The sequence below is a fragment of the Serinus canaria genome, chromosome 5 (genome assembly GCF_022539315.1).
Source record: "Serinus canaria isolate serCan28SL12 chromosome 5, serCan2020, whole genome shotgun sequence".
Lineage (NCBI taxonomy): Eukaryota > Metazoa > Chordata > Aves > Passeriformes > Fringillidae > Serinus > Serinus canaria.
In genome coordinates, this window is record NC_066319.1 from 19,376,473 (window position 1) to 19,403,120 (window position 26,648).

A 26,648-nucleotide genomic window follows, 5' to 3' on the forward strand; every position below is an offset into this window, starting at 1 on the left:
TTTATGTATAAAAGATATATAATATCTTTTTATTTTTGTATTTATCTTTATAATAACTTTATTTATCTCAGACTGTTAAAACTGGACTGAGAAAAGACAGGAACCAGAAATAGGCAGAGGTTAAAAAATGGCACTTTTGCATTCACACCTTGGTTTCCACTGCTGTTTGAAAGCAGCCAAGAAACCAAGAAATCCACTGTGGCTGTTCATTGCTGTCCTGGGTGTTTGGTGGTCTGACCTCCCTTTTCCCAACAGTGCTGACTTACCTTTCAGGATAATTATATTCCAGGATAATTATATTTCTACCCATATCATCTCTAAATCCCTTCTGTTCCCAGAAGATCCAAAAGCACACACTGTACAGATCACAGAGATGAATTTAAAATATTCAGTCCCTGCATTTTATCGAGAAGGATGAGTACAGGCACATGCTCATGTAAAGGACTTTTGCATGAAGAAACTCAAGCTCAGGGAGTTGTTTCTAGAAGGTGAATCACACTGGAGGCACTTGCTTAGGCAAGTCTAAACTCCACACTGTGAAGTTTATCACACCTGGGTGTGATACTGAAACTAGGAACACTTGTATGTGTCACTTTTCCCTGGCAGTACTTGCGCTCCTTAACACTCTGTTAGCAAAGGCCAAGGTCAGAGTTGGCTGAAACTATTCCTTTATTAAAGGCAGTAACAGAAACAAAGTTAAATGTTGGGAAGAAACAAGTCCATGCAGGCAGGAATATCAGAATGGAAACACAAGTGCTAACTCCAACATACTATTGTAGGACTTAACTCCTGGACTTCACACCTTCACCTGACACCTGCTGTGCGAGCACGCAGAGAGAGGAGCAGCTGCTGCTGAAGAGAGAAGGGAAAACCAGCAAGTTACTAATACAGGTCTGTAGCAGGAGGCAGGACTCTGCATGTTGGGTGAGACAAGGAAAGGTTTATGTTGTTGCCTTTTTCTTTTTTTTTTTTCTCCAGCTGACTTTCATGGAAATCAGATTCTGTCTGAGAGGACTAAGAAACTGAAACCTCACATTTTTGGACAGTTTATCATAGGGCTTTTAGGAAGCTACCTCTCCTTTTTCTAATCAGCTAAGAGAATAGAGGATCAGTTTTTTTCCAAAATGTCATTACCAAACTGCTAAAACATCGCTCTGTTTATGCCTTGTTCCCTTCACTGTAGAGTGGATAAGTCTCTGGACAAAAGCCATGGCCTGTGAATCCATTGGTGTTGGCCCCAGGCCAACAACACCTGTCAAGTCTGGACAAGTCAAGTCAAACCTGCTGGTACCTCAGTGAGAAACTCTCAGCTGGAATCTTCAGGACCATGGGTAGACCAGGGTTTTTCCCCTGCTTCATTAGCAGGTGACTGGCTGCAATAACCATCCCCCTGGTGTGGCAGAGCAGCCAGCTCCTGGAGGCAACAAAAGAGCAGTGTGAAATCACTGAACTCAGGAACACTCAGGCTGCACGGCCTCAGAGATCACTCAGAGCACACACCAAAAGGAAAAGAAGGCTCATTAGTGGAGGCTGGGACTGTCACTAATAAAGAAATTTTCCTATTGCACAATCTCCTCCTTACACAGTTTCATCAAGTTTCCTATTCCATGGAAGAGGAAAACCCCCAGCCAAAATGCAGCTCTCAGAGCTGTGAAATGCAAGTGTTTCAGTGGAGCAAACATGTTCAGAGAAGCAGGTCCCTCCAGCATTTGAGCTGAAAGATTATTTTCACTGTGCTGTAGCTCAATCTTTATTTGCTCTGCATTCAGCATGCACTAGCAAGGTAAATTATTTTTTACAGGGTTTTGTTTTTGAAACAGAAAGAATTGCAGTCTGTTAGAAGTGTTGAGAGGTGGTGGCAATAGGTCCATAAAACAAGGGTGAGGAGGGACTCAAGATGTGATCACTACTTCACAATCTTTCTGCTTCTATGCAGACAAGAGGAAATGAAATAAAGAGGGAACAGGAGAAACAAGGACAGTTGTGGCTGGGGCTTGGCTTTTTTAAGGCTGTTGCAAACTGGAAAGGACTGCAGAACTACCACGAACTCTTCACGCATTCTGAGCCCTGACAAGCTTAAAATAACTTAAGTATGTATCTGCCTGTGTGCTCAGAGATTTATATTTATCAAGGTGGTTAGGTTTTATTGTAAGAACTTAAAAGCAGCAAAGGAATAAGACCTGAAGGCCACAGCTCCTTACATTTGGTACTTCAAGGTCTAAGACTGTCAGGTCCTGTGAGGGTGGTGATGGCACAAGGGTTGACTCAGTCCAGTTGGTCAAACTCTCCCTTCCAGATGGAATGGACAAAGGCTCAGTGGTGGTAAATGATGAGGGTGAGACCAGTGCCAGGGAAATGTTTCCTGTGGTAAGTTTTTGTGCTAGCATCACAATTTCCTATTTCAGTGGTATAAGATTTTTGGTGGTTTTTTTTTTGTTTTTTTTTTTTTTTTTTTTTTAATCCAAGATGAATAACAGGCAGAATTCATCAGCCCTCTTACTCATTTAATCCAGAGAGGCCTTAGATTCCCTCTACATCATTTTTGGTCCATTAACCTCCCCTTGTATTGCCTTCTATTTGCTGCACATGCCAATACCACGCTTGACCTTTTTCAGGGCTAATTCAGGAAGTTTTTTTGACTAATGTAACTGCTGTCTTGGAACAGGCTAAATAAGTCACAGTTCCTAAATGAGAGACAGCAAAGAAGAGCTGAAGTTTAGCACAATGTAGTAGGGAATGGCACAGGGAATTTCTCTTTCTTGCCAGAACAACTGGAGTGTTGGGCTCTTGCTGGCAAAGAGGAGGAAGGTGGCAAAGCAACTGGCTTGGCACTAGTTAAGAATTTCAGCTAAAACAAACATTCTTCTTATGAAGTCACTGCAATGAACTGGCATTTGTTCAGGAAAATCCCCAGAGTATCCTAGTCCGTATCTAGTTCAGCCTTTTTTTTTCAGAAATGTACAGGTACATGTACATTTGTACTTACACAGGTGAAAACATGCTCCTATATTGCTGCTCTTCTGCTTCTAACACATGGACTTTCTATTCCTGGGGCAGCTGCAAATGCCAGCTTTTCCTGCTTAGAAAAAAAAGGTCATTATTACTGTATCTCATCAAAAGAAGATTTTAGTGCACTTAAAATATGGAACACTAAAAACGGATTAACATCACAGATAACCAATGTCTGAGCAAGCCTTCTTATCCATTAGTCATGGAAGCTATTAGGACCAACCTGGATGAAAGACAAAGTCATAGTTAACTCGACATTAACAGCGCATTACTGCAATACCACTAACGTTACTCAGAAGAATCTTAAGATTTTGAATATCCCTTCCTGCACATGCTATTAAAAACAGATCCAGACTGAGATAAATCAGAGATTGCAATTAAGTCTATACCTCTCTTACTGACAGAGGAATTCCCTCTAGTTTCTGATCTCAGTCTCCTGCAACAAAGTTTCAGCCCATAGTTTCTTTTATGACAAATAAGCAAGCAGATGTGGCCAGAGAAGTGATAGTGTGCAGCTTTTTTGAGAGTTGCATCATAAATTACAGGATGATTATGAGAACACTTAGTTTATTATTTATTTAATGAACTGTACCTTCTAGTAATTAATAAAACTATCAACACTCCTTATAAATGCCAGGTTCTTATCTTGAAATATATTCTTTGCCTTCTTGATGCTACATACCACCCACCTCTGAGACCCACAAGAGACACTACCACAGCAGTCCTGTATCAGGTAATATTTTTGAACAGCCCTCCATATGAATAAGGATGCAACATGCAGCACACAGTTTAATTAGTTTATTTTTTAAAGTTCGGTCAGAAATATAGCTGTGCATTAATTACAAAATATATTAAACTATCAATCAATTAATCCAAGGGAACAGGAGTACTTTCATTTTGTTCAAATGCAAACCAATACAAACCTTTAACATTGACACAGAATAGTCTTTTGCATCCATCATCAATGTATATGGTCTGCTGCCATATCTCCAAATAAGAATAGAAAGGTCACCCTGATTTCATTTCATTAGCGAGTTTAATCCCTTGATAGCAAGCATGACCAGCCAGACACATCATGAAACTGCTTAAAAACCAACTCTATACATCTCACATTACCTGAGCTCTCACATATACATCACATACCAACATTTTTAGCAAAATAATTTTCCCTGCCCTGCAGGGGAAGACATTCAGAGGCAAAGAGATAACACATCCATAATATATTAATATTGGAAAATTTGTGCCATAGCAGCTTTGCAAATACACGTACTAAGAGTCGGTGACTTAAGCCATGTTAAAGACAACAGAAATTTGGAAGATAAAAGAAGGTAAGCCACTTCTTAAACCACCTTGAGATCTAGTAATGCTGCAAAGCATTGATTAACAGAACGAAACCCCACTGCTGAACAAGTTACACAGGACAAGGGTTAATTAAAATATTTCTTTGATTCAGAGACAACTCAATGCTGCAGACTTTTCTCCTTCCATTTAAATAGTTCTAGCAATTATACCTCAGTCCACCACAGTAGAACAAGTTCTCAAAAGAAGATTTGAAGAAAGGGGAAAGAGGAAAATGGAACAAATACATGAATAAATATTTCATTAACATTTATAATCTTTTTTTATGACAGTAAGATTTAGTTGATACTTAGAAAATTATCTCTGACAGTCTCTCACATAATACTCTGATATTACAGTAATTTGTCATCACTCAGAGTACTAGTTGGTAATATAAAAATACAAAACCAGTAGAATAGCAGCAGTGAATAAAGCGTCCATATTACTGTGGCCAATACAGAATTATATATGCAGTAGCCTTCTATTCCCTATTGGCTTGTGTTATTGTACAATTTTAACCTGAATCATTTAAACCCTGCCACCACAGGGAGCTTCCTCCTCAGAGGCAGAAGTACATCAGATCTAGCAGATAAAGCTCAAAGCAAAAATTTCATTCACAATGCAAATGTTCAAAAGCAAAGAAAGTGTTAATGCATTTAGTGGGTCTTGGGTATAAATGATTTGAACAGAGAATAAGGACATTTTTCTTATTTCTAGGGTTGAGGAAGGACCTGGGGTGGGAAGAAGCTCTCAAATGACAAGTGTTTTTTCTGATTGCCTCCCCCTCCCTCCCCCCAGCCCCTAAAAAACAAGAAGGAAAACAAAGGAGAATGGCAGTTTTTGAGCATCTTGAACAAAGACAGATAGGTAACACAGCCTAAAAATGGAGAACCTGTGTACAGTGCCTTCTGTGCAAAGTGGCTCTGTGCACTGCCATGGACATTGACAGCTCTTGGTTAAGAATGACTTTACTGGGAATGCTGCAACTGAAGACACTCCAGAACAATTCAGCTGATAGGATGAGGCTATTCATTATAAAATCTACTTTGGTTTTAAAGCTGAGATCTTTCCCTGTTTTGAGTAACATATGCTCACCTGTCCCCTAATGACAGAGAATCAAATGCATTTGATTCACCAACAACTAACTGCATTTACCATTAGCCAGGAAGTTCATGTTTCAGTAGTGACAATACTTCATTGAACACAATCCCTCTTCCATCTAATAGGTTCTACTAGCAGAAGAAATTTTACTCATCTAGATTTGATGAACAAAGTGGTAGGCTGGGTGTCCTGTAACTTTTACATCTCATGCAGGCAGGCAGAGTATTCTCCCAAACCACTCAAGTAAGAGTAGTCTTTCTTTAGTCTAGTTTATATTAAGCAATGTGCTCTTTCCCCACTGGTATTGCTTTGACGATGCCAAATAGTTGGAACACTTCACTATCTCTGAAGCTGCAGTGTCTCCAGTCTTTAGGTTGTTTCACTAGCTTGGATAAATAATACACATAAGCTCATGCATCTTTAGTTCTTTCTTCAGTATCTGGATATGTACTTAGGTTATGGGGCAAAAAAAATTGTTTTCTTCCCTCCTTTTAAAGACACGATTCAGAACTTTATCAGCACCATGAAAATTAAAATTTTAGCACCAGTGAACTTGAACTATTCATCTTTGACTGGTCAAAACTAACATTTACATGGCATACAATCAGTACAGAAAACAGTAATACACACAGCATTAGGAACCTCTTTGACACAGAGAATCTAGTGTTTGATAAATTAGTAACTATGAAAGCCAGATTTTCTTCTTAAAAGCAAACAAGATTACAATTTTTCCTCACAGTGCTGAATTAATAGGTTTTCCTTACCATCCAAATTGCTGAGTTGGCCCAGCTCCTATTGTCTAAAGGGACAGGAGATACCCACAGTAGTTGGATGCTGATATGGGCAGCTGCCCATGGAGAATTCACAGGGGATGACTTGGGTACATCACCCACAACACCAAGAGATCACTTGAACAGATGCAGGTCACAAGTTCAGCTTTGGCACAAATTTGGGTTTCAACAACAGTAAAACAAATTCTGCATCACCCTCTCTGTTTAGTACTGAGTGCTCATGTGTGCACTCACAACCTGAAACATGTCCAGCACTAGGAGATCCCACCAGCACAAAGGGATTTCATTCAAATGCTAAACTTTCATATCTCTTGACGATAAACTTTCATACCTCTTGATGACATTCTGGGCCTAGAGCACACACTTCTAGAAAGATTTATCAAAATAAAGAGAATTAGGGAGGCACCTTCAGACCACATTACAAATATTTCTTCAGTGAACTCAGCTCAGAGTCATTTAGCCTTCTCCACAACACTACCTCGCATCTTTTGGAAATACCAACATCAACTCTGCATCAACATGCAACTTCCTGAAGGAGGAAAGGGTCAAAGCATCCCTGAACCCTTGGTAACATGAACAAAGTCTTAACCCTAACTTCAAACTTCAAGAGACATATAGCCAATGTAAAATTCTAGATAAATCAATACAGAAATGCTCTCAACTTTCCCAAGCTCTGTGGAAAAAAAAAAAGAAAAAGAAAGAAAAAAGAAAAAATCCCTCATCTTTATTGATTTTGTTCCTTCCTTGCAACAGCATCTACTTCAAGGCACTGAGGTGAAAAGACTTAAAGACTTACAGGTCGATTTGATGTGACTGAAGTTTTACCAAGCTGAGATGCACAGGTTCTGCAATAGGATTTTCCTGTAGACAGTTAAGTTTTGATTAACACTTCATTTATTTAGCTTGCTACAGAAGTAGCTTATTGTTTTAAGAGAGAACCTTACCAAATATTTAAACATATGACCTCATATGGAGAAAAATATACCAGCAACAACAAAGTTCCATTCAGGTGAAGATCAACTGCGTTGGCAACTATGATCTTTTACAAACCCAGCCTTTTTGTGACCCATGTGGAAAACCATGAGCAAGGCTCCATTGCTGCGGTGAAGGCTTGCAGGCTACATGGCTCCATCAGTACTGCGGGCCTGGAATCCTTCTCTGCGGACATTGTTCAAGTCCAGGCGCGTGAGCACCTCGCAGCGCACCAGGAGCGTGTCGTCCTTGATGAAGGTTCTCTGTTTCAAGGTCTCCAGGTGCATGAAAGTCACATAACCAAAACCTTTTGGATTGCGGTGAATTGTCGGTCTCTGGAAGGCCAGCAGCTCTGGCTTGGTTTCCATCACCTCTTCGTGGTTCTGCCTTTCTGGGCCTTCTGATTGATCCAAAATAGAAAGTCGAATGGTGCCTTGGAAAGGCCAGGGCAGGTGGCTGTCATATTCCCCTTGCATAGTGTGCACAAACAGAGAGATAAAATTAGCGCAGCGCTGAGCGTTTGGTAACTGGATATGCAGGCGCAAGCACAGCTTGTAGCCAGGCTTCCCTGTATAGAAGCCAGGACTGTGCATCACTACAGGTCTCTCTTCTTCCTGGGCTTTCTGCAGTCCACTGAAGTTCTCAATCTTCCAGATATAAATACCATTACATTGTTGTGCCTCCATTTCAGTAATCTTTCCCTCCAAATTTCGTATAGTACGTTTGAGTTCTGCCATGTGAGTGTTCTGAGTCTCCATTTTAGCAATGAGTTCCCTGATTTGGTGATCTTGTCTCACCAGACGACCTTCCAACTGCTGAATAGTTTCCTTGAAGTTTTCAACTTCTGGATTGCAGTTGTAGGCAGCATGTGACACATGTGAGAAGAGGGCAGGCTCAAAGGGTAGCCCATTGATGAAGGGCACAGGATTTGCAGCAGTAACACTGATATTCTGAAAACTCTGAGCCATCATCCTCATGTGAACCTGAGTGAACTCCTGCATATGTCGTGCCAGTTCATTCCTCTGCATCTAGGATTTAAGAGATCCAGCATTAGGAACACATCAAACATCTGCAATCACATTTTAAATGTGGCTCTGAAGAAAATCAAACAAGTAGTTGCTTTTGTCATGTGAGAAAAGTTGCAGTGAATCAAGGACAAAGGTGTGACAAAATACCACTTTACCAATGGGGAGCTCCAAATTTAAGATCACCGTTAGGAAAAATGGAAAAAGAAGTTCAAATACCAGTTCAAATCACAGAATCATTCAGATTGGAAGAGATCTTTAAGGTCTTTGGCCTGATGTTGATACAGCTGGTGTTCAAAAACAGCATAGCTATGAGGTGATTTCAGCATAAAATTGTAAACTTGGGAAGTTAAGATAGAACTGACATAAATGACTGCAATATAAATCAGGTATGTGCATTATTGTTTTTGATGGCGTGAGACTTCGGGATGTCACAAACACATTCTTGTTAGAATATTTATCATTAGTAAAAGCATATGGTATAGTTGCATAATTCTATGTAATGCTTCATAAGGGAACTTCTGACTGTATTTTTACAGAAGCTGGAGCATGTCCAGGAAAACAACAAAATTTAAATTCTCCGGAAAAGACTGAGAACAACTTCTTATTAAAGGCCAACACCCACACTTCAAATGGAGGCAATTTTGAGTAAAAACATGAAGTATTTCAGTAGTACATACAGTGAGAAATAGGAACAGTGTATTTCAAACTGTGCACCTGAAAGTAAAAGTAAGATATGAAGAAATATGGAATATTTTATACTGAAAATATTCTTGTCAAATATTCCAAAAGCAAGCACTGTGTATTCAGGGTCACCTTCTTGTTAATGAGCATTCATGATAAAAAAAATTCAGGTTTTGTAGGAGTGATAATTTCCCTATGAATTAATTATGGTGTACACTTTCAGTAACTCTGTTCAACTCAAAATAAACACATGGTGAAAGACTGTTAGTGACAAATATACTTAGAATTCTTCTGTGTTCTAAATCTGTATCACCTTCATTGATTTGCAAAAATGTTCCATAGTACCAAATGGTGTATGAAAGTTGATGTGGAAATGAAGGGGAAAGACCAAATTTTACCAAGAGGTGTTAAAACTAGAAATAAAAGTATCTAGATTAATAATTTTAGAATTTAATAAAATGGATTTTCTCTATGGAACTCTAGGAGTCATAAGCGTATTTGGCCACAACTTTGGAAGAAATGCTAGAAGCTACTTTTTGACATGAAAGCTGAGAAAACATGAAATAATAAAAGCAAGGTCATCAAGCAAATTGTTCACAGAGCTTTTTAAATTTGAAAAAGCAATTTTGAAATGCAATGTATCAACATGCACTGCCTTAGAATTAAGAGACCTCAAAACAAAAAACCCACAACCACAAATCACTGAGGATTTTGGGTTACTGAATGAAGCCAGACTAGGAAAACACGTTACAAAAGCAACTGACAAAATCATGCAGAAGGTCTGCAATTCAGAAGGTACTGATTTAAGTCTTACCTTTTCAGGACACCCAAAGGCACTGTAAAAACATGGCACTGGGGCAGTAGGACAGTCATTGTCATAATGGTTAGGCATCTAAAACAAAACAGATTTGATATTACTTCTTCATCAAGAGTATTTCCTTACCCAGAAAGAATACATCTGGATGGATTTTGAACAGAAAAGTTCAAAATGTACCTGAAGTCAGATCAGTTTATACCTATGTAAGTTCTTAAGGGAGTACGGAAGTTTTGAACAGAAATGTTAGCTGATGATAAAAATTATACATCCCACTTGTATGTACTGCGACAAGTCATTGACTTTGTTCTTATATTAGGCCTCAGAAAGCATTCAGGTTTCCTTGCTAGACCAAACACTTTTTGTTTCTTGCCTATCCTCCAGCCAGGTCACATTCAATTCCTTTCCTTCTGAAGGACTACTTGCACAATGCTTATTGTGTCACTCTTTATTATCATCTTCCTCAAAAAGTTCAAGTTACTTCAATTTTTTTGTGGATCATGTTTTCCAGATCCAGATCAGTCATCTCACTGCTCTGGATCCTGCCTATCCACGCTCCCTCAAAAGCACAACTTCAGCTGATGCCTTATGAGTCCTAAACAGAGCAAAGGGTAATTCAGTGTTTCACAGGCAGAATCCCTGTTTATATAACTCCAGGTTTTTGCCTTGTTTAAATATCATGATGAAGCACAAGGCTAATAAAGACCAGCTATTATTACAAATGTTTATCATTCCTTGTTCCCCACTTCTGCAATTTATTACCTAACAACAGACTTTTTCCTTTGTCATTACTAAGCTCAATCCTGTTTCTCAGAATATTTTGCAATATTACAAGATCATTCTTTATTTTAACTCAGGCCATCAATAGGTGCTATCCCAAATTAAACAAATCAATATTTATCATTTTTCTGCCAACTGAACAGAAGAAATAATAATGGCTATTACAGCAGTAATGGACAAGCAGAATTCCAGCCAGCATCCCAGTCTGGTAGTGAATTTACTTATAGCTACTTTCCAATAGTGGCTTTCCAAGTACATAAACTCCCCCTCTCTGCCCAAATCAAAGCCTCTTCTTGTAATGTCAGCCATAACCACTGGCAGCTGTTCATATTTTTTTAACTCCATCCAAGATCAAAGACATGCAGCATGGCCCCTGTCAAAAAGCAGTACAGCTGAACAATGAATGTGCAGCCAAAATCCTACAAAGGTTTGCCAGAATGCAACTGCAAGCTGGAGCAGCATTTAAGGAAGTATCACACCTGCACTGAACATTTTCAGAGAGGCAGGTAGTGCTTTAGCAGCTACTAGACAAACTGTGTCTCCAAGTTTAATTTCAGATTAAAGAAGCAACGTAAAAACAAAGCATCTGACTTGGAACAAACGGAGGAAAAGGGAGTCTCTTACCTGCTCCCTGATGAGCACCGTGTTGCAATATTCGCAATATATATTGGCAAGTGGGCAGGTTTGGTCATGAAGCTTAAGTGATCAAACAGAAAAAAGAAAGGGGAGAAAACATCAGTAAAGTTACCCAATTTAAGAGAGGGCTAATCACTCTTGATCAGACATTAGATTTTTATTTATATACCTAATTTTGCATTTAGCTATATGCAACTGTGAAACAAAGAGAATCCCTTTAGCCTACACAGTATGTTTTCCATTAGTGCTTTTTCTTATAGAGATTTGTAAAGTTGAAGATATTTTATTTCCTAAAGCTCTTATGCTTCAAAGAAATCTGATTTTAACCACAAGTTTCTAAAATTCATGTTCAATTGTACTGGAACTATATGAAAGCACTTGTTTGTTTTTTAATTGTATTGTTCGACTGTATGAGGTACATTTGATTGAATTCACAATATTAATATCCAAGAACATTTAATATTCCTTGAGATAAAACACATCCATAAAGAGATAAAGAAAAGGCTACAACAAAAGGAAAGTATTATTCTCAATATCACCCAAGTGAAAAATGCAGAGCCAGGAGAAGAATTCAGAAATTATCTTGGTCTTGTGTGGTAGCAGCTATCTCCAAAATAGTTATCTTCTGATACTCCTCTCTCCCAGGCATAAAAACTGCACATGTAAATACAGCTTTTTGTGTTCCATGGGCAGTAGATACAGCCTGTCTGATGGTAAGGTCAGAAATCAGTGGTTCTTACACAAGTCCACGGGTCTCGTCATACCACACGGTTCCACATAAGTTTGTACTTAAGGACAATTTCTACCCAGCTTTTGCCTGTTCCAGGCTCATGTCCTGAGTTTGCAGCTTCTCAGCTGTGCAGCAGCACAAAGAGCTCTTCTAGACCAAAACCTTTCAGTTGGTTTTCTTTTTTTTTTTTAAGTGTTCCCTTTTTTTTTTTTAAGTGTTCCCTTTCCAAGCAAACCCATGTGAATGCAGGCTGACAAATTGAGACTCCTGCTAAATACCTCTTTATCTTCATAGGCCATAGAGGTGGCACAGTTTGGGCAACACACTTGACGCCTCGGACACTCCTGGGTCATGTGCTCCTTCAGACGGTTCTTTGGGAAGGTTCCTTGGCACTGCAGGCATTCCACAGTGGAAAAATCACACTGCAGCTGGTGGTCCTGCAGAAGGGCAGAAGAGGGATTTGATACTTCAAATCAGAACAATCATCTCATCCATTTTCAAGAGAAAGCAAAGTGCAAGACAAATGAATCACAATCTTCCCTTCATGCAAGGAAATCCTTATACACTTATGCTGACTCTACCAACAGCCTGTTACTGTCGAACTGTTAAGGTCAGGGCTTCATGTATTCAGAGCTTTAAGAAAGGTCTCAGTAAAATTTAGATTTATATTTATCCTTTTAACTGCATATATTATTTTCTAAAACAATTATTTCAACTAATATATGTAGCTACTTTGAGAGACTATTAAACTGACTTGAATAAACTTGTGTGAAGCACGGACACAGCTGATCAAAAGGCAGACATGAATGATCCTCAGCAGACAGCTGCATTAGTGTAATTGTCATGCACTGTGATGTTCACTTGAGAATCACCTAACTACAATTACATACTCAACAAAAAACAATATGAATAGCCATAGTCTTGAAAAATGCACAGAGTCAGCATAAATGAGTAACAAGGTTCCATATTTTCAAAACTACTTCTCACCTCTAAGTGCCTGAGCTCCATCTTCATGCTGCAGCCCTTGTTGGGACATTTGACCATTAATGAAAGGATTTCCCGTTTGGCGAAGTTGTCAGGAAAAAGTTGATTTTCAAGCAGAATTTCATTGTCTACTGGACATTTGTGACCTGCATCTCTACAATGCAGAAAAGCAAGGAAAGATTTCCAACAGATTTCCAAGCACTTAATTTAAAATATCTTTACACCAGCAAGACATTAGTGGCCAATAACACAGCAAGATCTTTAAAAACAATGGAATTTATGTGGCAATGACCAGAAAATATGAAATGAATTTCAGAAGAATTGGAAACACACAGTTTCACTGGAAGTGGCATGACTGGGGTTGTAGCACTTTTCAAACTCAAACACATTTTATTTGTACAAATGGCATGTTAAGTACTCTGGAAACAAACTTGAGGAATATGTAAAGACACTAAGAACTTACAGTCCTGTTTCTGCAAGTACTTCACATACCTTAAACATGAAAGAATATTTCACATACTACTTCAAACCAATTAAATTTTCTTAGACCTCCTCTCATTTCTTTCTCATTTTATAAACTGCCAAGGTGATCACAGCTAAGAAAAAAAGCAAAATTGTCTTTTTTTTTCCAGACTGACTTCATCTGTTTGTCATTAAATTACACACTGCTCAGTTTTGGTATACAACCATTTGATCAGTTGGTCATCCTTCAATTTCATTATAAAGCAAACAGTGAAAACCTCCAGACACAAAAATTATTAGTAACTATGAAAACTACACTGGACTTGGAATGAGTGTTGCATTTGAAGCCATTTTAACAGCAAACAGACTGGAAATCAGGGCTAACTGCTGAAGGTTTGGAATCTGATGGAACATGGATGCCTGCAACCTGCACAAAGTAACTAACAGCCTGTTGCAGTTCATCAGGTTCTGTCTACCTGCATGTACATACAATAATCATTAGAGTAAAAAAGGGGATCACCTCCATCAAACTTTCCAGTATCAGCTCATTCTGAAAAAGGGATGTCCTCCATCAAACTTTCCAGTATCAGCTCATTCTGAAAGCAGTAGGCTAACATATTGATTCACAATTAAGTAATGCAGTTAAAGAGGCATGAGGGATCAAAGCTCCCGAGTGCTAATGGAAACAGCAATAAAATGGAAAAATACATGGGGTGGAAAAATGTCAGAGAGCACTTGTGGTGCAAGGATCAAAGGCCAGATCATTGTCACTGCCTGCAAGCACAAGGGGAAGTAGAACCTAGTGGGCTGTGGAGACCAGGAAGGAATTTATGTTCTTTGTTGGAAAAGGAAATAATTGCTCAGCAACTACATCAGCAACACTGCTAGGGGAAGTGGAGGTAAAGTTGTAACTTCAAAAAGAGGTAATGAACTTCCTTTCACAATTTTGCTTGCCGAGCAAGCTCACCACATGCCTGAGAATCATACTCCTAAATAAGCAGAAGAAAGAAAACACCTAGCTTGCCTTGTTTCAGAGCTCTCTGAGCTATGACCAGTGTGATCTTTGTCACAAGCTAGAAATGTTCCCTCACTTCACAACCTACAGGAAATAAGTTTTCACAGGTATAGCTTGGTTACAAACACCCTGTTTAGTGGAGTACGAAGACAGCTCAATAGGCCTGCTGATAAGAAAACAGCTTTATTTCTACAAAGTAAAGCTAATCATAAATAAGAGCAGCCAACAACAGATTAAGATGGAATAATGATTACCAAATCCCCAGTTTAAATAACTAGCAGATAAAGAGAAAAATAGGAATGAAATGCAATTTTCCAAAGTAGGAAAGTTTAGTAAGGAAAAAGCAGTAACTGATTTTAGGATATTAAACAGGTTTCAAATACTATTTACAAGGCTCAGGATTGTGTTTAAAACACTGCTAAGATCCATCTACAAAGATGTTGCTATATATTTCCTGTGACAGACTTGAGTTTATGCACCTTGGTTCTAGCTTACATTACAGTGAAGGCTTTCCTCTGCTGGAATTATTTATCACATTGCACTCTGCCACTCAACAGTACCTGTGAAACAACAGCCATCTGCTACAAAGCACAATGAATACTCCTGTAAATTCCCTTGAGATTAAAATACATGTATCAAGAGCAAAGCCAGAATAATTTTGAAAGAAAAGCCTGCTCTGTGATTTTAACAAGTGAGCGGTTTAGCTGAGAAGCTGAGACAGTTGGCAGAGACTTTAACTGCAGCCATGCCAGCTGCTAGATGAACTGCCAGCACCCAAAGATGTCCCTGCTGTCCCTTGTTATCTCACAACTCGGCTTTTCCAACAAACAGAGGTTCTGATATTTGGCAAGCTCTACCACCAACCCTAAGTCAGCTTTGCCCTAAGATACAGGAGAAGACTGGAGTGAAATTGAATTAGCTACTGCACCTGTAGTTAGTTCTTCTAAAATTTCCAGCAATATATTCTGTTGACAAGTAACATTTGTAAACACATTTGTAGTTACTTAGGTAGATAAGCTTCTCCTCTTCCATGAATTATAGCACTTCAAAGCACTTCAGAGAGGTTTATTTAAAAAGCTGCCAAGATTTTCTGGGAGGCAAACATTTACTGCGATCAAATCTCATCTAATCATGTCCTCCACACTGTAAGATCCAAGAGTCCAGTTTTTAAAAGGTTTTCCACTTTTTTTTTCTAGTTGCAGCCACAACTTCTTCAACACGAACAACTACAACTGTTTGTGTAAGTCACAAGAAGAAATTAGTCAAAAAATGCTTGTCCATCCTTCATCATTTAAAATCCTTTATCTCTGTGTTCACTTGAGTTAAGACAGTGGGGAAATGAGCAATAAAGAGAAGCAATTTTTCCTGGTCAAATGAAGGCGGTGACCATCATCTAGTGAAAAAAAGTAGTACTTAGAGAATGTAAAATATCCCTTCCTGTTTTCATTTTAGTTCTATAGAAGCTTCTCAATACCTCAATCAATCTGGTACTGTAGACAGTACAAACTGCAAATCGATACCGTACTGTAGACACTACAAAATCCAAATCAATAGCTTGATCTATGGATACCAATTAAGCATGCAGTTCAACCCTTCAGGGATTCAGAGAGGTCTGGCACTTCAAGCTGTCCTCCCTGATTTCACAGTCACTCAAACTGTCCTCCAAAAGCAGAGTTCAGTGGGGAATGAGGGAAACCTTTTACTAGCAATGAATCATCTGAACTATTACACCGATGATCTACAGCCTCAAGAGAAAAAAAATGCTTTCCACCTGGTTTAGCAGTCACTGAAACAGTCATCAATAATCATAGAAATGAAGTAAAATACAAAAAAGGTATAAAAGAAGCAGAAACTTCTGGTCATGGTCCTTTCCATGGAGAAATTCTTCCAGAGAATTTATGCAGCAGAAACTACAGAGAAGCCAGAAAACACTGTATTCAGAGAACATAACTGCTGGCATACTATTCATTTAGTGAGCTACAAATGATGGATAAGGAAGAAAAAGAAATGGAAAAGAACTGTGGATAAATGGTATAAAAGACCAATCGAGAAAGCACTGTCCATTTTGCATGCTATAAAATAAATGTCAGGGAAAAACACAGTAACAATGAAGACAGTTTAATGATCTTTACAAAAAGTGTGCAAAGGTTGAAAATGAGCCAATTCTACACATGGGTCACACAGAATAGAATACATGACTTCCAACCAAAGTGACATTTGAGCTATCTGAGCAATTGCTAAGAAAAATGGGCTTATGCTGAAAAGGAAAAATCCTACAGCATAATATCTATCAATGTAATCCAATACTCATCCACATGTGTGAAACACTGATGACTTCGTTCCAGGTTAAGGAAAGGGCTCTCTACAAGGGACTCTCTGCCCTTCCTTGCCCTTTCAATCATCCATTTTTATAAACCCAGCCTACTCTTGCCTTTGTTCTTTTTCCCAGTCTCTCATTGCTCTCTCAGTGCTTTGTTCACAACTGTTCCCTTGTCACATTCTCTCTTCCAGCTCAAGAGGGAAGCAGCTAATTTCAAGTGAAGAACTGAAAGCATGAATTGCCTTATTTGCACCAAAAAATCAGGTTGCCTGTAGTTTCCTGTAGTTATCAAGAGAAACATAGGCAAAAGACAGGTAATTTTATAATCCTGAGCTGGAAATGGAATTTATTTGGGGGGACTTGTCTACCTTTCCTTTTTTAATTATTATTTGAAGTTTAATCAATTTTTTTTTTATTCATAACCTGGGTAAATTTGTGAAAATGGCATATCATCTAAAGCTCATAAAACTTCCAAACTTGTGACACTCAGGCACCTTTAAGGAATAATAAATTCCCAGAGTTCTATTAGTACTCATTGGTAATGCACCTTGGGCAGCTCTATTCAGTCTAGATTGATCTTAAACTGCTCCGGTACATTAATTTCTTCTTAAAAACAACTTCCACGAGTTTTCCTTTACCTTATGGATTTGACAATGCAGCCTTTGCAGAAACGGTGGCCGCATGGCGTCTGCACCGCTTCCCGGAGAGCCATCAAACAGATGGGACACTCATATTTACTTTCCAGGGGCGGGTCGAACTCCACGTCGTAGCCCTGCGTCTCCTCGGAGAAGGATGCGGGCGCGCTGCCTGCGGCGCTGCCCCCGGCGCAGCTCTCCTCCTTGGCGGCGGCGCTGCAGGCGCTGGCCATGGCCGCGCAGCAGCCGCTCTCCGCCTCCCGGCCTCCGCAGCTGCCCTCGCTGTGCAGCAAGCTCATGGCAGCTCGGCCGCGGCTGCACGGCACTGACCTGCAACAGGGCAAAGAGATGGGTCAATTCAAAGTATTTCAAATCCTCCCTCCCAGGCGAGAACAAAATTTATTTCCGACCAGAAATACTGGAACAGATTTGGTTCTATTCAAAATCACTGGTCTTGTTTTGTCCCCATTATGTTTTCTTGTTTATCCTGGGATATGTAGGAAAGGACACTGCATCCTGCCAGCGTAGTTCAAACACCCCCCTCCCCCCATCCCTTTCTGTAATCTCTTTCATACGACTATCTGATTTATGTAAAAAGAGGAATCATTCCTCTTTGTCCTTGCTATGTCTACTGAAGATGTTTCTTTATCCCTTCCATATTATTTACTTCTAAGACATTCAAATAGATTTTGTTTGGAAAAAATGCCATACAGAATCATGTTTTCTTGGAGGACAACAGCTCAATTCCATAATTTCCTTGCAGTGTATATATATATTATTTAGCATTTTCTGTATCAAGCAATTCACAATATAGATTTCAAACCGACTTAGCTGCAGGAACACAAATAAAATATAAGTCCAAGTACCTAAACCAAGCAGATGATGTGCTGTAAATGAAATTCAAATATGCAGCACTGCTGATAACATTTTAGAACTGCCAAGAGGACTTTAAATTGAGTAAGAAGTTACATATGAGATAAGGATAATAATTCCACAGCTCAAAAGCTATCTACAAATTACTAGTGCTCAAACAGAGCTCTTGCTCTCCTTTCCCTCTTGCAGGCTAGCTGGCAGGGAGGACAAGGGACATGATTGTAAGAACAGAAGATAAAAGTCACCTTTCCCTGAAGAGTGGTGGATGGCATACTAAAGCCTGGTGTCACAACCCCCCTCCAAAGCAGGGTGAACTCATAGGTATGAAATGAGAAAGTGCAGGTATCCCCAAACAGATTGCTAGTGTTCCTACACAGAATGAGAGAACCTTAAAAAAAGGTCTTAACAACAAATAGAAATTAAAAAGGCCAAGAAACCTTCCTCTCCCATGATTTTTTTCATGGTTACAATCATTTTCTTAGAATCTTGCTGTGTTTAGTTTTCTGTAAATGACATTTCTTTGAAATGCATAGATTATCACCAGGTGCAAGGCAGTATGAATAGTCTGAGGATTATGGAGCCAGGCGTGCAAAACAAGCCAAATAAACCCAGATTTGATAATCTTTTGCACAGCAGTACAGGCAAAAGCCTCTTGCAGTGTTCACCCAATGAATTCACTGTAACACCATTATGTCATTTAAAATATATTAGGGATGGAAATCCAATCAAGAGACGAATCCTAAGAACTGTTCATCTCCATCACTACTGCAGATGCTGAAGGCAGAAGAATGAATAGGATTACCTAGGCTACGAACTCACAAAATTGAACATTTTCCTGCCTATATCAGAATTTGAATACCACAACTAATTTTTACAAAATGTTCACGGATAGGAGGAAGACATACAGGTAGTTTTATTTGGGTACTTTTTTAATGACATCTTTAGTGTCATAAAATCAACAGAAACACTAATCATACAAGGCCTCAACTAGCATTTATGGGAATATATTTTGAACACAAGCAAAAATCACAGGAATGTGCTTTAGGTCATCTGCATGATAAACAGCTGGCAATATTGCCCATAATAACACACTCTAAGCTATTTTTTCCAGCTATCCAGACCACAAAAAGAGGTATATGTATCAGAAGAGAAACCAAGTTACCATATTTTCGTTAGATATATTTAGAATAATCAAACCAGAACTTTTATTCTGTTGTATAAATATATGACTTTCTATCTTGTTGGGGTATGCAGGAGTATGAGAAGTATCTGAAGAGCAGCATTCTTGACATTTCCAAAATACCATTAAGGTACAGAGCCTCAAAGCACAGGCTGACAGTTCTGAGTTGTACCTTTCTGCAGAAATAACTCCAGAGCAGAGCTGTCTGGAACTGCACCCAAAGAGTGCTGCTCACTTCCACTCCAATGTATGGGCTCTATACATTATCCACCACAACAGGCTTTATCACTGAGACCCCTAAACACAAGAGCAATGCAAACTAAACACGGAGCATGCTCCCAGCAGCTGCTCCAGCCATAGTCCAGACATGACCTGTTCAATCCCACAAAGGCACCAGCTCCCCCAGTGACTTAGAATGGATGCAGAGGAATCAGTGCTTAGAAAGATGCTCTGTGTGACAGAGATTTAATTTTTGAGCCTACCATCAGTAGATCTACTCTCTCCAGAGAAGAAACCCAGATTGTTTCCACTGTTAAATAACATAACTTATTTAACAACTGCTGCAGAGGATGATCAGTCCATGGGCCACATTTAATGAAAAAACACAGGAACTAAATTGGGTCAATGGAGTGGGAATGTTGGTATGCAGGATATTAGAATCCACAGGCCAGCCTAGGACTGAAAAATTCACATTACTCTAAGCCACAGAGATATTATTTAGTGAGACTTAGAAAGGGAAGAGGAACATACGTCCCTTTTGCAACGTCACAAAGGAATTCAGGAAGTCACAAGAAGAAATATAAAACAGCTTTAGTCAAATTCAGTGGTCACATTAATTGCAAAGAAGTGCATGACTCTTCTCTTGGGCTGCTCTCAGGAAAAAAAAAATCCCATACTATTTACAGTTCTGTTCTTATAAAGAAGAAGCCAGGATCTGACTTGGTATAATCTCACTAGCTGAACACTTTGTAGATTTAAGTGCTATGCAAGCAGTGTCTCTTTGGCCATTTGAATTGTTTCTACAGACATAGCAGGTGTGTATATTCAGTCTACAGAAACAAACTGCCATAGTAGAGTCAGTTTAATGAATGAGCCACTGCAATTGGTCAACATCCCAGCCTAACACAAAAACCCCCTTATTCAGTGATATACTCCACTCCTACACAGGCCTTTTTATCTGCATATGACCAAGTGGTTCACAAAAAAAAAAAAGTGCACATCTTTTTAACTTGGGAAATTCAGACACAAAGAGGCAACTTAAGGTGATTAAGAGCCAGATTTTAAACTTTGTTCATATTTTATCTAAGATAAGATGAAATGGGTCAGAGGAGTAGGAGGAATCCTATCTGTGAGCAAAATCCCTCTTCTTCCACACATATTTTAGGTGTGGGGCAAGGCACAATTTTCCAAATCAAAATCCACACTGCTGTTACTCAGACAATTAACCAAGACCTTATTACTCCAGCATAGTTTAAACTAATTTCTCTACATGTTGTAACTCCTGTACTAGGAATTAGACCTGTTTCTTGTGGAAGTTATCCTCTGAGAGGATTAATCTTTTTGGACAGAGTAGTGCTAGGACAAAACCAGCCACAGAAAAGTGTACTTTGAATGGTAATGACAGGTCTTTTCCCCAGTGAAGGTAGAGCAGACAATCCGTGAGCTTACTGGAGCAGTTTTTCACCTTCCTCTTCTGGGGAGTTCAAAAAGTGCTTTGGCAGGAAAAGGACGGATTTTAAACCCCAAACTAGGACATATCCCAAAATTCAAATCAAGCTGCTACCCTTTCTTTTTGATTATGAAACAAGTTTCCAGTGAAATAAAACAAAGATCTCCTAAAAACCACATCAGTTTTTCTTCTTATTGATAATCGTTGCTATTCTTCCTCTGTACTGAACAAAGTCAAATGAAAGTACAAGAATAGCCAAATATTAATTTAAATACCCTGTGCACACCAGAGCCTTGAGAACTTAACCTGTTTTTAAAATGTTAGTAATTAAACCATTAAACACTTAGCTAGACTGCTCTCTGTACCTTTTTTTGTTTCTGCAACACCCAGCTTTCAGATCCAGGAACAGCAGCAATTAAACTGGATCATTACTTGGTAATTCTTGCTTTTGCTAGAGTGAAGTTTCTAAAGCAGAGAAAGTCTTAAACTATATTTTGTAATGTACCTGAAATGCTCTTTTCTAGAGCTAAGAAGTGCTGCCAGACCTGCTGACTGGAGATATTGGGCTTTAGCTTGGGGACAGAGGTACCCAGGCCTTGGGCTGGCAAAGGTTGATTTTGCTCTCCAAGGCAACAGCCGTGTTGTTTGCCAACAGAAAGGAAGGTGCTTTCCATGCCAAGTGGAAATGGACAGAACTTGTTTGATCATTACCTGTGCTGCAGAAGTCTGGGAATGCCCTAAGCATGAAACTTTCATGCCCCAGAAAAGACAGTTAAAAGAAAAGGAATCCCCATCCCACTCTTCCAACTTTGAACCATAATGACACCTTTCTTCATGAAGCAACCTGTGCTCTGTTGCTATTTACAATGCCACATTACACAGTGATAGGCTGATGTGAGATAGCACAGTCAGACCAGAAGAGCAAACTCCTGCAAGAATAATGTATCTTATGACAGACAAAAACTACTTCAAAACAGAATTTAAACTGCCCATATTTTAAATTAATGCATGCAACAAAGCACACTACTCTGATTTTTTAACTTCTATAGTATAATGAAGTTTAGGTAGGACTTAAAGATTTTCAAATGCCAAACAACCCTTAATTAAAAAAAAAAAAAATCACTTGTCAAACAATGTCTTCAGATTTCCTGTAAAATCCCACTATCATTAAGACTATTAGGGAGGAAGTAAAAGTAGGCATTGTATACTATTTACACTGAAATATGAAATGATATTTTCAAGCATTAACTTAAGGAATACTGTGCAAGGAAGTATCAGTTGCCATAAGAGAAAATTTTTATTATAAATCAGGAAGTGCTTAATACAGTTAATTTCCACATGACCTTTTCTGGAAAACTGACTACTCATATAAATAATGAATCAATACAGAAGACTATTCCAAATCCTTTTTCTTACTCAAATTTAATTAATTTCCTTGCAGCCTGGCTAGCACACACCCAGCAGGGGAAATGCCTTTAGCACTGCATCGAGAGAAAAACTGGCCAAACATTTCTCTTTTCTTCAGCTGCCTTGTGTATGTATTATAGATTTCTGGGTCATGAGACTGACAGACCAGTGGAGTGACTTTGGATAATGTGCTTATGGAGTAATACTTGCAACACTTATTCCCAGGCACATTAATCAATGGTCTACTGATAACTGATAAGCACCATATGTTTCCACTAGGAGCTTTGTAGCTATCATCACTATGGCCTCATCCAGGCAGAACACATGGAATTATGTTAATGCCTTTTAATTAATGCCTATAAAACACTTTCATTTCAAAGCTTTCAAATGGCTAGACAAGCTGAAGCAATAGGAGATTCAGGAAGAACTTGTAACTGCAAAAACTAAATTCTAGTTTCTTGTAAAAGTTCTGTGAGCATGTTGCTTATTTTGTTGAGATGCAAACTTTCTTTTTTTCTAATAGCAGTAACCTTTCAGACATCCAAGTCTTTTGGACAACCATCACACTCACAGCATTTTAACATGTGAACCTCAAGTCTTGAAAGAATTTTTGCCTGAGGTAAAAACAAACAACATTCAGAGCTCACTAGACTATCAAGAGTTCCTGACTAGAGCAGAGCAGCCCTTGGGGATTTCTCAAGTCTTCCAGGTGATTTCTCTTTATTTGGAAAGAATGCTGTCAGGCTTTAATCACCTAAGTATTTTCATACTTGAATGTTACATAGGAGACTAGATGGTGGCATACTCACAGTTACATTCCTATTTTATCCTATTTAAGTATGCCAGAACAAATTTAATTGTAGTGACCAGTGGAAGCATACTATACTGTATTTAAGACCAAGATATTCTATGGGTTTTTCCATAACAAACAACCAAACCCAAGCCAAAATTCCCTGAAACTTTCTTCAGTTTATTAAGACAGAATTTCCTGGGAGCTGTTCAGAATAATGAATACAAGGAAAGCACTGTTAGTGAGAAGAACAGTACTATTTAACCCTTTATTTGGCAGTGACTCCGGCTTCTGCTCTCCCTTTGCACACTGAGAACACATTGAGATATGCATTATGCCTTTCTACCCCCCTCAGTAGATCTACAGAGAATGTAAGATGCTGCCCTAGTGGGGACAACGTAAACACCCATAAAGCACTTAAAAACAGGCAGGGAGAGGTATGGCTATGAACAAATGTGACTTCCACAAGGCACAGGCTCCAGGCTACACTTAATTACCATCTACCTCTACAGGCATGAGGCATTAGTAAAATGATCTGAGACCCTGGGAAAGCAAACAGTGAACTAAACACACATTCTAAACAACTAAAACATTACTCCTTTTCACTCCATCTGACATTTACTTTTGTTTTCTTTTTGATATGCTTTATACCTGGAATATTTTATAGCCAGTTTTCACAGTCTGGATCTAAAGCTTTTTTTTTTTTTTTTTTTCACATGTGCTTAGCTAATCTGTGCTACTGAGATACATAAGTTACTCTTCTTGACATAGTAAACTCGTGGAGGTTCAATGAGTGAAGAAAAGAATGCACCTTCACCTCAGGTACTTTTTCACGCTGAAGTTCTACCAGCATAGGTACCTACTGTGTGTCTTGTCTTTCTGAACACAGTAGCAGTCTTCTGAGATAGAAAGCAGTGCTGCAGTGTTGCAATACTACAAAACTTAAAAAGCCATTTATGTCTTGATAAGTTCTCATTCAACAGAGTCTGAGCTCCATGAATCTTCACTCACTGGGAAAAGCTGTAGGTAATGTGGAATATGCACAAGAATTATGCCCAGAATGACACCATGAAAATAATCCAAATTTATCAGCATACTTCTGTAGTTTTCCCCCCCTTCTTGTTGCCTTCTTGTACTAGAAGGACAAGTTTTATGGCCTTTTCATCCTACTGGAAGGCAAAGCAGTTTGCTTGCAAGTCATTTAACAGCTGGTGAACACAGTGCAAAATTCACCCAGAGCTTCAAATCAATACTTTATTAATCACTCTCAGTGGTATCTAAGACACCACAAAATCCACAGAGTTGAGGGGTAGTGTGCAGAAGGTGTCAGAGGCAAACATGGGAGAATACTTACGGCAAGCTTTAATGACTAGGTCTAAGGGATATAATTAGAACATTTTCCTCCCACCTACAGCTGAGATTTCCGTTTAAGTATGAAAAGACTCAGCGTGACCTATCTGAGCCAGAAATTGATGGAAATTACTACTAAAGCGATAATTTATAACTCGTGTTAATAAAGTTACCGTAAATATTAAATACTGCCACTCTCTGCCAGAAAATAGGTTTAGAAACAGTAAACTATCTTGCAAATTACCCTTTAACGGGTTCCCGAATAATTTACTGAGCGTCTCTATTTCAGAGCGGGGAAATCAGAGCCCAAGCTCAGCTGATGTGCTCGGGACAAGCGGGAGCACAGTTCGAGAGCCCCGCTGTCCCAGGGCAGCCGCCGGGGCAGAGGCAGGACAGAGTCACCCTGGCCAGGTTCCCACCCGCCGGGCCACCCGGCGTGCCTGCGAGCCCCGGGCCGGCCGGGCTCAGCCCCGCCGCGCTGCCCGCGCCGCGCTTTCAATTCCGGAGCAGCTCCGGCCGGCGGGCCGCAGCCCCACAGCGCCCTGCCCCAGCCCGGCCCGGCCCGGCAGCCCCGGCCATGCGCCCAGCCCCGAGCTCGGTGGAAAGGGCCGCAGGGCTCTGCGGGGCAGGGCGGCTCTGCTCCCCAGCCGGCAGCCCCGGCGCGGGGGAAAAGCGCTCCGCGCCGGGCACCGCCGCAAGCCTGCAGCGGCCCGAGTCCGGCCGGAACCTCGGTCCCCGAGTCCGGCGTCCGGGCCCGCCGCAGCCCCAGCCCTCCCGGCTCCCCGCGTTCCGCCGGACTCACCGCGACCCGCGGCCGCTCCCAGCCTGCCGCCGCTTCCGCTTCTGCTCGGGAAGCGCCGCAGCAGCCGCTCGGAGCCAGCGCGGCCTCCCCGGCTCCAGGGCCGCTGCAGCGCCCTCTGCCGCCGCGGAGGGGCAGCGCTGCCGGGGCGGGGCGGGCTGCGGGGAGCTGTCACTGTCACCTGTCCCCGACACGCACAAGGCTGTCACTGTCCCCCGTCCCCGACACGCACAAGGCTGTCACCACCAGCGGCTGAATCCTCCTGCTCCGCGCTGCTGCTGCTTCTATGAAGAGCCATTGGGATGCGCTCCGCTCCGCTCCGCCCCGAGCGCTGTTAAGGACGAGGCGCTGAAAGCCGGGGCGTGGTGGGGCTGGTGTGCGTGCTCACGGCTTGGAAGCCGCCAAAAAGCCCTTTGTCAATGCAAACCCAATGCTCCTGAGACACAATTTCCTCTCCCCGCCCCGGCTGTACCGTGGGGACTCCTGCAGGCACCGAAGCCGGGCGCGCTGCCTCCCGGGGGCAGTGGGGAGCCTCTCCCGGTGGCCAGGCAGCGGAATTGTAAGGAAGTGAAAAACCGGGACAGAGCGAGCACGCCTTCATTTCCTTAGGAACGAACGAGGAGTATTTGGCAGGTCGCAGTAGGGAGTTTTCTTGGCAAGAATCTCTGATTAACACACATTTAAATCCAATAAGCTGTTCCCACTTTTTTGGGGGATGTTAGCTGACGGCCGGGGGGGATGGTGTGCTGGGGACCACAGTTTTAGAGATTTTCAGTGTTTCTGTCTGCACGCCGTGCTTCCTGGGAGCTGGAAATCAGTGGATTGTTCCATGGCTACAGTGCCTGTCTCCTTCTGCAGGATGCTGCTGCCGGAGGCAAGGCCATGCCAGACCCTAATGCCCCCCTCCGAGCGCTGCTGGTGCCCAAAACACACTTAGATTTTTTTGTTACGACCTGCCAGGAAGCTAAAGAGTTAGGGGAGAGAAATAGCTGGGCCATTAGATAGGGCTCCAAAGAATCCCAATAAAGAAATAACAACATTAAGGACAAATAAATAAATAAATTGAAAATTTGTGGACTCACTCCGGACAACTGGACGAATTTCAGAGCTACCCTTTTTCTCCTGCCAAGTGAACATACTGTATGCTGCTTTCATGAGCTGTAAAGAGAGGAAATTTATCACTGCATGGCTTTGTAAAACAGATATCCTTAGATGGAGGGCTTGTATGTCTGAAAAAGACTATTTTTTTTTGTAATCTGCAACGTGTCAAGGGCACTGATGTCC

General features: G+C 40.5%; 2 protein-coding genes across 3 annotated transcripts in view; one reads left to right on the forward strand and one right to left on the reverse strand.

Moving 5' to 3' along the window:
• PRR5L (proline rich 5 like) overlaps positions 1-6,955 on the forward strand; it is a 53,362-nt gene extending 46,407 nt beyond the window's left edge. Inside the window, exon 9 of the mRNA XM_050974660.1 lies at positions 780-6,955. Coding sequence (XP_050830617.1) covers positions 780-856 — 77 coding nt within the window. The 3' untranslated portion in view covers positions 857-6,955. The remainder of the gene's footprint in view (positions 1-779) is intronic.
• Positions 3,793-25,504, reverse strand: TRAF6 (TNF receptor associated factor 6). Of its 2 annotated transcripts, XR_007777642.1 has the most exons (8): positions 25,368-25,504; positions 17,300-17,626; positions 12,868-13,018; positions 12,159-12,317; positions 11,139-11,210; positions 9,735-9,812; positions 7,184-8,239; positions 3,793-7,100 (listed from the first exon to the last, which is right to left on the reverse strand). XR_007777642.1 is itself a non-coding variant. In XM_009102151.4 (7 exons), exons 2-7 carry the CDS (start codon positions 17,593-17,595, stop codon positions 7,358-7,360), a joined length of 1,638 nt encoding a protein of 545 aa, XP_009100399.1. In that variant the 5' UTR covers positions 17,596-17,626; positions 25,368-25,504; the 3' UTR covers positions 3,793-7,357. The 2 variants fall into 2 exon arrangements, 1 of the variants encoding a protein (XP_009100399.1); XM_009102151.4 differs by having other exon boundaries at positions 3,793-8,239.
• Between the last annotated feature and the right edge of the window lie 1,144 nt (positions 25,505-26,648).